General features: G+C 50.3%; 1 protein-coding gene across 3 annotated transcripts in view; it reads left to right on the top strand.

The window, feature by feature from the left end:
- TXNRD2 (thioredoxin reductase 2) overlaps positions 1-12,702 on the top strand; it is a 47,841-nt gene that overhangs the window by 13,487 nt on the left and 21,652 nt on the right. For all 3 annotated transcript variants that reach the window (XM_016166931.2, XM_016166930.2, XM_016166932.2), the window contains exons 8-10: positions 3,220-3,290; positions 11,004-11,023; positions 11,838-11,929. In XM_016166931.2, coding sequence (XP_016022417.2) covers positions 3,220-3,290; positions 11,004-11,023; positions 11,838-11,929 — 183 coding nt within the window. The remainder of the gene's footprint in view (positions 1-3,219; positions 3,291-11,003; positions 11,024-11,837; positions 11,930-12,702) is intronic.

Raw genomic sequence — 12,702 nt, 5'->3', positions numbered from 1 at the left:
AATTCACATACTATAAAATAAACCCTTTTAAAGGGTACAATTCAATGAGTTTCAGTGTTTCACAGAGCTGTGTAGCCATCAGCCTATACTACTTAATTCCAGATAATTTTCATTACCCCAAAATGAAACTCTGTACCCTGTAGCAGTCACTCCCTGCTTCCCTCAGCCCCTGGCGACCACTGGTCTGCTTTCTGTATCTATGGATTTACCTGTTCTGGATATTTCACATAAATGGAATCACACAAGATATGATCTTTGCAACTGGCTTCCTGCATTTAACATATGTCTTCAGGGTTCATTCATGGTATAGCACGTGTCGGAACTTCATTCCTTTTTATGACTGAATAATATTCCATCGTGTATATATGCCACATTTTGTTTACCTCCTTGTCTATTAATGGACGTCTGGGTTGCTTCCACTTTTGGCTATTATGAATAATGCTGCTATAAACATCTGTGTCGAAGTTTTTCTGTGGATTTAAATTTTCACTTCTCTCGGGTACATACCTAGGAGTGAAGTTGCCGGCTCATAGGGTAACTCTATTTTTAACCCTTTGAGGAACTGCCAGACTAATTTCCAAAGCGGCTGCACCGTTTTGTACTCCTACCAGCAGTGTTATGGAGGTCATACTTTCTTGTTTCTTTGCATATCTTGTAGTTTTTTGTTGATGAGTGAATTTTTCAAATAAAATAACGTACTAACTCTGGAAATCAGAATTTCCCTCCACTGTAGGGTTTTGTTTGTTGCTCTTCATTTGTTGGGTGATTTTTCTGAACTAATTTTGTAAAGTCTTCATTTTTGTCATATGAAGACACTGAAGTCTCTGCTCAGTTAGCTTAATGGTCAGCTAATGACTAGACAGATATTTCCTTAAATACCTGGAACTAAGATATCTCCCAGTTTTGCCAAGGACCCTTATGAGCACCTTTAACACTCAGGCAGACAGAAGAAACTCTGCCTTAGCTCTAACTTCCTGCTTGTACAGAGTCTCAAGATCAGCCAGAGGTGAGAGCTCAGGGCCATCTCAGGTCTTTTCTGGGTGTGTGCACAGCCCAGTGCTTACACCTAGCTGCCTAGATCTCAGGAATATAATGGAGCTTTTCAAAGCCCCCGCAGACATCTCATTCCTCAGCTTTTCCTTTTACACTTTTGGTTAGTCTGTTGTTTGTGTCAACTGTTATCCATCACTTCAGGCAGCCGTGATGTTTAGTCATTGGGCAAATCCTCCCCAGGGAGAGGCTTTCAGCACTGGGTGAGTTCGAGCAAGGTCAGATGAAGACAAGCCTATTGAGTGGGGTGTTTCAGGGAACCACTAGCCACGTCAACCAATGACTGTTCTTTGGGAAGGAGCTTTGAATGGGCTCTGGCTCTGTTCTGCTCTCTTTGGTGCTGTCATTTTTCAAGGCTGCCACTGAGTTGGGGGATGGGACTAGAGTAAGTTAAAACTTAACAAAACTTAACCATTCTTACCAAGTTTTAGCCATTTTTCTTTTCTTAATGTTCTCTGTGTTGCCACAGGCCTTCAGTTTATTTCCAGAATTATGAAAAAGTTGAATGTGACAGTTTTTTCCAGTTCTTTTGCTGTTTTTTGGACTTTGAGGAGGTCCTCACTCCACACCTCCTGGCCCATTCTTACATGTGGGGGCTTTCTGTCCTCCCCCCGCCCCCACCCGGTGAGGAAGTTAGAGTTGAGGAAGAGGCCCCAGCGGGTGGGGGGAATGAGAAGCAGGAAGGGGGAAAAGAGGGGTTTGGCTGATGCCATATCCTCACGGGTCTCACAGGGGATCCCGTAAACTGGGTGTCTCGAGCCCTGAGCCTCCATGTGGGCCACAGTAAAGTGTTCAGGCCCACAGGTCCCATGGGCCTAGAGGCCACTCCTGCCTCCTACTTAGACCTAGATGAGCACGAATGGAGGAAGAACAAAGAGTGTGGTTCTGTTTTTTCTCAGACGTCTAAATCCTGAACCTGCACTTTCTGTTTCATGCTTTCTCTGAAAATGGAGCATGGAGGGAAAAGCATATCTCTGATTCTCAGGGGCCACTGGACCTCCCCTCCTGTTGTCAGGCCAGCAATAGCAGCCTCCAGAGGCAGCTTGTGCACAGGGCTGGCTTTTGGGCAGGCTGCATGGTTTTGTAAGATGGCAGGGTGCTGTTGTTTATGGTAGCTACAACAGACAGGGGCAAAGTGCGTGGCCATTAGTGACCCTTCATGCTGGTTCTGCCTAAAGCCCCTAAAGGCCATAGTTAGCTTCCGGCAGCCAGGTGGTCTTCTCAGCTCCTTTAAGTCACCAGGCAGTTCCGCGCACATGCCTGAGTCAGGACACCCTGAGGAGGGGCTGGCCTGGTCTCACCCTGCTGGTCCTCGGCTGAGCAGCTGCTGATGTCTCCATTTGCCCAGAAGGGGATGAGGCAAGACCTGCCAGTCCTACGGAGGGCAGTTCCATGGCTGTTCTGCTCTCTGCCACCCTGCCCAGGATGACCCCGCGGCCCACACCCCTGGGTGCCTGCCAAGACTTGCTTGTGTTTTAGTCCATTTGATTTTCAGAACTTTCGATTTTCCTTTCACAAACCCAAGAAATTTTTGACTTTATTTTATTTTATTTTTTGCCAGTTGGAATCATAAACTGTAAAATCCATTTCCTCTCCACCAGTACGTCTTCTTCTCAAGGCCTCTGAGAGAGCAATCATCCTGGGGACTTGTCTACCTGCTTAGCGCCCCCCCACCCCCCCCATCAGTTCCTGTGGGGACACAGGTGCTCTGTATAATTTCTGGGCACAGGGCCCACCTGTACTGTCCCTCAAGGGTGCCCAGTTACATTCAGCCTTCAGCCTGGTGCCCTAGGAGCTGGCTTGCCCTTCCATCCCTCACTTCCCCCGTCCTCCCCACAGCCCTGGGTCTGGATCAAGGTGGGTGTCGCAAGGAGCAGAGAGGAAATACTTGCTGGTTGTACCCTGGCTCTGTGGCCTCCTCACACAGCCTACGAGAGCCTGGTGCTTTTGTGTTAGGCACATTGCACACCAAATTAGATATAGACAGGTTACCTGTCCCTAGAGGTCACAACCTGAAGAAAAGTCTGTGGAACAAGGAAGCATACCCTCAAGTGGGCTGGTGGGGTGGTTATGGTTGAGTTGGGTCTACTAAACGGGCATCCCCTTTGAGGACTTCTCCAGGACAGGCCAGATGACACTCTTCTCACATTGACCCTTTTTTCTGCATAGATCGAAGGTGCCTTGGAACACGGAATTACAAGTGATGATATCTTCTGGCTGAAGGAATCCCCTGGAAAAACGTAAGACCTGATGTGTGCCTGAGTGGGGGTTTCTTTGTTCATCTTCCTATGTGTTGGGGCCATGTAGAATGCTGTGTGGTCCTTTCCTAGTGTGTTCTTTTCCATCTACTTGAGAGGAGGACAGAAAGCCCGCTATTCGTGTCCCGTAGAGGGATCGTTGACACATGCTGTGACTGTCTTAGAAATGATGGCATATGTGTCACTGAGTGAACTGGACATTTATTGTTTAGGGCATTGGTTTCCAAAGTGGCATTCAAGGAGGTAAAGAAGGTTTAAGTCATCAGGAAAAACCCTTGGCCTTTCCAGCCTCGATTAAATGTCCCTGCTTTCATTTGGTTCACACCGTGGGCTTCCCTGTGGTCTAGCAAAGGCTCCAAAGGCCTCAGTAACCACTGCCAAGTTGTGGAAATACTTGTGGAATGAGTGGTTTTATACTCTCCAGGAAAGTGAAAATGCACTAAGTTCATTTCATACACCCACAGAGCAGGCTGTTGGGGGTTCCAGGTCCAGACAGCTCCTGCTTGTTGGGTGTGGTGGGGATTATGCTCACTGGGACCGGAAAGGCCACCAGAGGGCAGCAGAGGCTTGGTCGTCAGCAGTACTACACTGCCTGGGGACTCGTGTACAAGAAAATATGGGTGGAAAAGTTTATCCAGAGATGGACAGACATGTGTGCCCAAGTATACGTGTGAGGCAGTGAATATGCATGTGTTGTGTGCATGTGTGATGTGTACAGGGGGAGTGTGCGTGCAGGCCATGTGCTCTGCTAGCCATCATCGTTCCCTGTTCACATGGCATCTTTGGTCAGGGCTGAGGGTGGATTCCCTTGAATGGATGTGGGGTAGTTTTTTTTATCTTTCCACCATTTACAGGCATCTCAGTAGTTTCTCTTTTCGGTTGTTATAAAATGTCACAACGAAAACCTTTGGTGTGCATCTTACATACTGTCATAAGTGCTTCTTATGTGTTACAAATAGCTATTGATGTTTCCACAAGTAGAAACCCCAAGTCTAGGCAGGTGCCCTTGACACCTTCACACGTCTGCTAACACGTTCCCTGCCGGTGAGCCACACCGTATCACACGTGCGCTTGTGCTTCCTGACCCCTCCTCCTCACGTGGGCATTAGCTTTTCCAAAAGGCATAAAACTGACAGGAGCCTCTCCTGCTTCCAGGGGGTGACTGCAAATTGCTTCTGCCAGAGGCGTGTCGGTTCCCTCCCAATATCTGTGCTCAAGCTCACTCAGGTTTGTGTCCATCACCTTCCGCTGGTTCCTTAGGCTGTGGTTTGTCTGTTGACTTGGCGATAGTTTTTTATACAGAAACTTTTAATTTTTATGTTGTCATGTTTGTTACTTTTTTACGCGTAATTTCTGGGTTTCTGTTCTTTTATTGTTGACTATCCAGTAGGTAAATAAGACTTGGTTTTATTTGTTTGCTATTATTAATCTTTTTGTGTATTTATTGACTGTTTAAAATTGAGTGCCTGTATGTAAGTTCATATATGAGGATGTGTGTGTGTGTGTGTGTATCTGTGTCTGTGAATTCTCAGCTTCGTCCTCAACCCTTTTTCTATCTGGCTTTTCTTTTTCTTCTCTTATCTCTTATCTTCCAACCGGTTGCATATTAGGGCTGTGATCCCATGTCGTTTATGTTGCGGATTTTCTCAGCTTGTCATGTCTTTTAACTTGTGCAATGTACAAATGTTTTTTTTTTAATGTAACTTAGATCTCTTTTTACACTTAATGGCTTTTAGATTTATTGCATGTTCAGGAAAGCCTACCCCACCCCCAAGATGGTTTTTGAAAAAAAGCGCTTATATTTTCCCTTAGGGTTTCCACCTGTCAGATTCGCCTTTGTGTCCTTGAGCGTCTGCAGTTCATCCATGGTGTGGTGAGGTGGAGACAGGGCTGCCACCCGTCTCCCCCACCCCCAGCCCCTCAAGCTATCGGAAAGCTCTTTCCCTGAGTTGAGTCCCTCCCTGTCATGCTCTGGCTCGACTCTGGCTTTCCTGGGCCACTGGCGGGAGTGCTTGGCATCATCTTCAGACGGGACTGGGGAGGGAAGCCCAGGTGCGGTGGGTACTGGTGGCACTCAGCAAGGTGGCCCTGGCTTGGGGTACTCCTCTGTGACTGTGTGCTAGGGGCAGCAGCTCACTCAGCTGAGAAGACAGGAAAGAAACTGCAGTGTTTATTTTCTTCAGAAAAAAAACATTTAGAAGATTTTTTTAAAAAAAGCTCTTTGGTTTAGAAGGAATCTAGGTATGTTATTGTTTAAGAAAAAAAGTGTTTGCAATGTATCAGTCACCCGTTTAGTTCTGAGCATGATTTATGTGAGGAAATGGTTTTTTTAAAAAAAATTAAGCTGGAGATATATCCCTGTACGATGCTTCTGTGAAAATGCGGCTTTTGTCCGGTGCTGTTAATGCAAGTTGTAACAGTGTGATATGGGAGTCAGTGTTTACATGTTACATTCCTCTGCACAGTCAAAATAAGCCCGCAGGGTCTACAGTAGCATTTCTGTATTTTATCAGCTTGGGCTGGGGCTGAGGGGGAGGCCTCTGCTCACACTTGTAGGGGCTGTTTCTGCCAGATTTATTTGCCTTATAAATATTCCCCATGTTTATTTTAACTCGCCTTTAAAATGGAGCTGAAATTAATATGGACCTGAGGGCTGCCCCCTAGCCCCAAGTGCCTCCTGTCACTGGGCAGGGATGGTTTTACTTGGTCCTATCCAGGAGGCCCAGCCGGTGGCTAAGGGTGCCCAGCATGCCTGGCCTCCGCTTGCAGTGGGTGCTATGTTCATTCACTGACTCCCCAAGGCCTGTTGGAAGCTTTGGATGGGCACAACCGGCCCCAGGTCTCTTGTGGAGTCTGTGCACTGCACAGGGCCTCCCACCCTCCTTCTCTTCCCATGATGGGTCATGAGCAGCAGTTAACCTTTTAGGGTGTGCCCGTGTAGGACAGTGACCAGTAGCTTCAAAACTGGTGAGCGGAGCGCATGGTGGGGCCTGCAGCCTTCGGCCTCTTGTGATCGCTTCATGCCACCTTAGCTGCACTTTGGACCCCTGTGGCCACAGTGGTGTCCCTACTACATGGGCATACGAAGGGCCCCCTTTCCTCCTTTGTGTACAGGTATCTGGGTTGCCCAGGGCTGGACAGATGGCAGAGGCGGGTAGCCAGGCCTGAGGCCAGTTGGCAGAAAACAGAATCAACCCCTTCACTACATAGTTGGGTTCTTGGTTTGGAACCCCTGGAGGTGATGGATCACATGTAGAAGACTCCAGCAAGTACAGGGGGAGCTCCAGAGTCTGTGAGCAGGACCCTCTAAGGCCAGGCCGAGGTGTGTGGGGCCTGAGGCGGGCCTCCACAGGTAGGCATCTTCAGCTCAGCCTCCTGAATGCCACTTTTGTGTCTGGCTTGTTTGCCTTTTCCATTATTCTTGTTTCCTCATTTTTCTGTGGAAATCCAGGATGGGTTGAAGATGGCGTAGATAATTCCGGAGGAAGGACAGGGTTCCCTGCGCAGGCAGGAGCCCCCTGGAAGAAATGGGCAAGGGAATGATGGTCACTTTGGAAAGCTATCCACTACCAGTGGAGGAAATGGGGGCCCAGAAGGGGTGCATAGCCTTGCACAGGAGGCTCAGTAGTGGTGTGCAGCCCTGCGTGGCTCAGCTATTCAGCTGGGCAACCCCTGGGCAGGTGAAGGAAACATGGAAGGGTGAAAGGCGGGCCCACTTCCCATAGCTCCTGTAAGGAGGCAGGCACTGGGGTGTTTGGATTCAAGTGCCCCTGAGGCAGCCCGGCTCCACCTCGATCTCACAGCTCCATGAGCTTTGATTGTTCATGTGGAGGGCTGCCTATGGGAGCCAGGTGGGGACTTGGACCCAGCCTCCCAGACTGCCCAGATCAAGGACCCTCTGGTCCCTGCCTGTGGCAACTCTTCAGGTGCCTTAAGGGTGGGGCATCAAGGTCACTCTACTCCAGACTCCCTGGCCCATCTGGTCAGCGCTCCCGTTTGGAGCACCCTCCAGTTCTGGAGGTCAGCTTAGCAAAGCAGGGTTCTGAGCTGGAGTTGGGCTGACTTGTGTCAGCACCTTGCTCAGATGGAAAAGAGGACTTGAATGAGACTGGAGACACCTAAGTGTGGCTCTTCCCCAACATTGGACATACCAGACAATGGAATTGCCATTTCCAGATAAGAATTAGGATCTTGTTGTTCCTATTGCCCACTTAGTTCCCATAGGTCTCCTTGAGGGCCTGCCTGTAGAGCGAGGGGGTGACTGACCTCTCCTATAGCTGCCCAGCCTGCTCACCAGCCCAGAACTGTATACTGTCCCATGGCTGCTCCACAGCCTGACCCTGTCTGTCCTCGGGCCCCTAGGAGAGTGAAGCAGGGAGCGTTTTTGTAACTTGGGGTTATTTAATGCTGCCTGTCAGAGTTGATCGTGGAAGGAGCTTTTGTTTGGCTCTTATTAAGTCCAGAAGCTGACCAGGTACTATAATCATTTTTTTCCTCTTCTTAGGCATAAGAGACAAAAATGTAAATTTTATTTTGCAAAGAATCACAGCCGTTAATTTACGAAAACTCACTGCCACTTAATTTTCTCATTGTCTGCTTAACTTTCATATTCGTTTAGTGTGACATCTTTGTGTCCAGCAAAAGGGAGACCAGCCAATAGCCTGGACTTGGCTACCAGCCTATAAAACACTGCTAACTATGTCCCTGGGCGTGTCCTTGTGGCTAAGATATGCAGGGCTCAGAGGCTGAGGAAGACACCTCTTCAGGGTAGCAGTAGTTATGGGGCCAGAGCCTCAGGGAGGCATCTGTTATGGGGCCAGAATGGAGAAGATCTGGCTTGGTGGAAGTGGGCCCAGCATTGGGCCCTGAGGGTGGGATAGGGCTAGCCCCCACTGGGATAGAGGCCTTGCCTCCCCCTTCCCATCCATGCACTGCCTCCCTGGGGCCCGTTTGGCATTTCCTGCACTAACAGGACTGCCAAGGGGCCAGGTGCCTGCCGTGAGGCCCTCACTTTGTATGGGTGTTCCCCTTGCGGAGCAGATCAGGGGCCTTCAAACTCGAGAGGCAGGTGGAGAGCTCTTTAAGTCAGGGCTTCATGGGCTTGAATTAAGGCTTTTGTTTTTGCTTCCTCCCCACTGTTCAGATTTTGAACAAGAAAGCCTGCCCTGTGATTAGGCTAATCCCACTCTAGTTATACCTTCATGTAAAATGTTTGCACACTGAAAGGCATAGAGAGTGGAGCTGCCCAGAACACGTGGAAAATTGAATCGGGGCTGCAAGGTGCTGACTTCCTGCGTGGGCTGTTGCCCTAGTCTCAGGCCTTCTGACAATAAGGGGAATGTTTCCAGCCCCCAGAGCCTCACTTATCCGCAACCCCCCCCCCCGCCCCCCAGTCCAATAAGCTAGTCCTCTGACTTCTGCTGCTGCAAGCTCTGCTGTCCTTCCATAGCTGGCCAGGACCTGTGTTGGTCACTGTGCCTTGGAACCTAGTCTCGGCCCTACTGTTCCCAGACCTCCATTCAGGCCAGGGATCTCCTCAGTAGCCACCAGAAGCTGATCTTCAGTTTCAGACTTACCAATAAAAGCAAAATGGTGCCCCTATCTTCTGGCACGCTCCTTTCTCATGACCTAGAAACTCTGGCGTCTGTCTCTAGCATGTTCTTACTTTTCATTTCAAGGGAGTTCTCTAGCTGAGTTCTTGGAACCTTCTTTCTTCAAAGAGTAATCATTATTTGATAAATTGGGGGTAGAGGTAGGGTGAAAAACAACACAGTTGATAATCCTGCCACGTGAAGGCAAGAAGAGGCCCAGAGTTTCCCTTGATACATGTGGACACCTGCTTTTGTGAGATTTTAGCCACACACATTAGGTCAAGGACACCCCCTTAAGAATGGCCTGGCTGACTCCTGCCTCCTCCCATATCTACCCTCAGAGCTGGCAGCCTGAGGGTTGGGGACACCCTTGACTTTGAGGTGAGAGTAGGAGGCCCAGGGCACTAAGCAAACTCCATGGGAGGAGCTGGGTATTTGGCGCCCGCCCACCCTGCCTCCCCGTCCAGCTCCCCATCAGCGTGGTGCAGGAGGGTGGGGAGACGTGCGGGTGCTGCAGAAACATAATATTTTTACCCAAATCAGGAAACCATGTTGCTGCACACAGCAATGTGATATGAGAGCCTATAGGCCAAGAGCTGCTGGAGGGCACACATTAGGAAAGCAGGAAGGCTCAGAGATAAGCAAGGACAGGCTAATTGGTGGACAGAGGGGCTCCCCCAGCACCTACACAGCACGCCTGGCTGGGAGGCAGTCAGCCTACGCTATCAACGCCACTGGAAGCAGGGAGCAAAGGACACTCACTGTGTCCTTCAGTACTGATGCTCTAACTCAACTTTGTTCATGCATTTAGGGCAGGATATTCTGCTTGGATTTTAAGCAACTCGTAATTTTATCTCTTAAAGAAAGGCTTATACTTTTTTCCTTATACATCAAATCAAAAAAAAGTTAGGTTTTGTAATTTTGAAAATGTACCTATGCGTAGACATATATGTGATACCCACATGTGTGCATGAGTCCCCCTCAACCTCTTCGTGTACTGAGCCCTCTGCACTCACCCCAGATGTGACTTCATGGTTCTGTCTCCAGCTCCCAGGAAGAAACCATGCGCCAGTTTCTTCCCGCAGGGCACCTGCAGGAGTGTTCCATGGGATACACCAGTTCTTGAAATGGAATTATATCATTAGTACCTGCCAGGATTAGAGCTGACATTGGGCTTATCCATCCTTACATCACCTCCTCTTGTTCAAAGTCTGAAGGGGTGATCTGACAAGCCCACCCACATGTTGCCTCCCAGGCTGGGAGTTTTTTTGTTCTGTGTTAGGTTCCGTACATGTGCGTGTGTGTACATGTGCACAAGTGTGTGTGTGTGTGTATGTGTGTGCATGCCAAGTGTGGAGCTGAATTACAGAAGGAGATTTATATTACTGTGGCAGATATTTTAAATCATTCTGCTAGGTGCCAGTGTCCTGTGTCTGCCCCTCCCCCCAGGTACCCTCGTCCTTGCTCAGAGGAGCAGGCTTACTGGCCCTGGGCCTGTGTGTGCTGGGGCCATACAGGCAGGTGTTGGCCTTCTGGCCTGGCTTTGCATGGTCTAAGTGTTCTGCCCACAGATGATGCTTTCTAGGAGCTCCCTGCAGCTCCCCACTATCCAGTGCCTTTCCCATCCCGCAAAGCATCTCTTTGTTTCTACCCGGGCTACAGGAGGTCTAGAGAGACCCCAATACAGAACTTACCTTAGGACAGAAGGAAAACCCTTCAGCTTCCTCTGACTGGGCTTTTCTCAACACGTCCATGGAATCTGTGTTGGTCCCACTTCCAAGGCCATTCATGGGACGTGTGCTGTTTTGTCACTGACCACTCACATCCTTCATCACCAGGCAATTTCCTGATTCAATGACACTGTCACGTTGTATTTCACAGCTGGAGCCTCTGGGAAGTGGGTTTTGTACCTTGGGACAACCTGTTTGAACAGTCAGCCTCAGCTGACTCATCAACAGTGACATATCAGCTGACCAAGTGCCTTGCACAAAGGCTGAAGGGCCCTGTCCCCACGGCAGAGCCCCGACTCAGAAAACTGCTTGTGCCTGATGGCAGGCAGCACATGAGACTCACTTCCTTCTTTCTGTGCCCATTCTTCCAACAGGTTGGTGGTTGGAGCCAGCTGTATCTTTTGATAGCACACAGATGACAAAGTGCTATGCCTACAGTCTTGAGAGTGGAAGCCCAACGCGCAGAGCCCCTCCCCACTGCTCACTCTCTCTCTCAGGGAGTACACTCTGTTGCCTGGAAGCAGGCACTTACAGGGCCACTCAGGGTAGATGACCTGTACTCACGGGATAATTTGAGGCTGACCTTTGAGGCTAGGGCTTCCTGGAGGCTTTTCCTGAGCCACACACTGAAGCAGCCGAGTCAGCGGGGCAGCTGGACACAGCCGTGAGGCAGGTGATCCTCCCTTGAGAGCAGCCCCACTCAGGCCTATTCCTTTACAGGGAGCAGTAGAACCAAGAAAGGTCAGGAATGGAGCCACAGGAGGATCTGGAATCAGGAGGGGCCACATCCGAGGGAAGATGAAAGTGCTGGGTCCGCTAGATGGGAACACAGGCCAGAAGCGGCTGTCTTGTGTCTTTCACAGAACTGGCGTTTTCTTTCTGTCACCATTCAGACCCCACAGAGTAGGCCTAACCCCGGACGCTGAGATTAAACTCCAGGGAGTCTGGACAGATGCCCTATGGAGGCAGAAGCTGCCTGGTCCATGGGTGCTGGAAGGAGCCCCCCCATCTCACCCTGGACATGTATTTGAGAATTTGAGAGATGGGGATGGGGGAGTCGCATCTCTGCGGCTGGTGTTGAGAGCCTCCTTTGAGCTGGCTGGGGACTGGTGGGAAGTGGGCTGCTGGCATAGGTCTCTGGGGGCTTTGCCGCCTGGCTCCCGATGTCACGATCAGCTAGTTAGTGTTCCTTAGCCTATCTCTGGCAGATGTGGCCCTGGAGTGTGCTGGCTTCCTCACCGGGCTAAGACTGGACACCACCGTCATGATGCGCAGCATCCCTCTGCGGGGCTTTGACCAGGTAACGCCCATGTGCCCAGCTTCCACCCTATGGCTTTGCTATTTCCAGGGAGTTACACGTTCCCTTCCCTCCTGCCCTGGCTCAGGCAGATGCAGGTGTGGGCTGGAAGCGACGTATCAGTCTTTAGAAACTGGCCTTTGAGTGGAATGATGGTGTTTGTGAAATATAAAACAGATGCCAGAGAGTGGAAGCAAGGGCTGGCACACAGAGTGTGCAGCAGCTCTGAGCACACCTAGCCAGCCTCATGGACCGCATTCATTCCATCAGCAAGCGGAAGGCATGTGTTGGCAGAGGCACTACCCTGTCTCTCTTCCTGAGTCCCCCAGGGTCTGAGGGGGTGTGCCATTTCACCAAGGGCAGCACCAGGTAGGGGAGCAGGTGGCAGATTGGCGATGCCCTGGGTGGCTACCTCAGGAGATAGCAGCCCCTGACTGAAATGCCAACCACCTGCCACAGACTGAAAAGATGTTACCATGTGCCATTTGCTATTTGGCTGTCACACTCATCCATCACTTCACTCAGCACAGAGGCACCGAGTGCCTGCCTAGGGGACACAGCATCCAGGTCTCCGAGCCCTAGGCTACAGGGAGAATGTTCCAGGCAGCAGACAAGAGTCACGAGGAGGCCTTGTGGCCAGATGCAGCATAGATGAAGTCTGAGAGGCAGAGTGGGCTGCAGGGATGAGGGCTGCTGGCCTTGGCACCGAGCTGAAGCGGGAGCCGGAGACAATGGGAAGAGGTGCAGTTCCCAGAGAGGGGCCCATGGAGGAAGCA

This window comes from Rousettus aegyptiacus, unplaced genomic scaffold, assembly GCF_014176215.1.
Source record: "Rousettus aegyptiacus isolate mRouAeg1 unplaced genomic scaffold, mRouAeg1.p scaffold_m13_p_5, whole genome shotgun sequence".
Lineage (NCBI taxonomy): Eukaryota > Metazoa > Chordata > Mammalia > Chiroptera > Pteropodidae > Rousettus > Rousettus aegyptiacus.
This window is presented reverse-complemented; position numbering and strand designations above follow the sequence as displayed.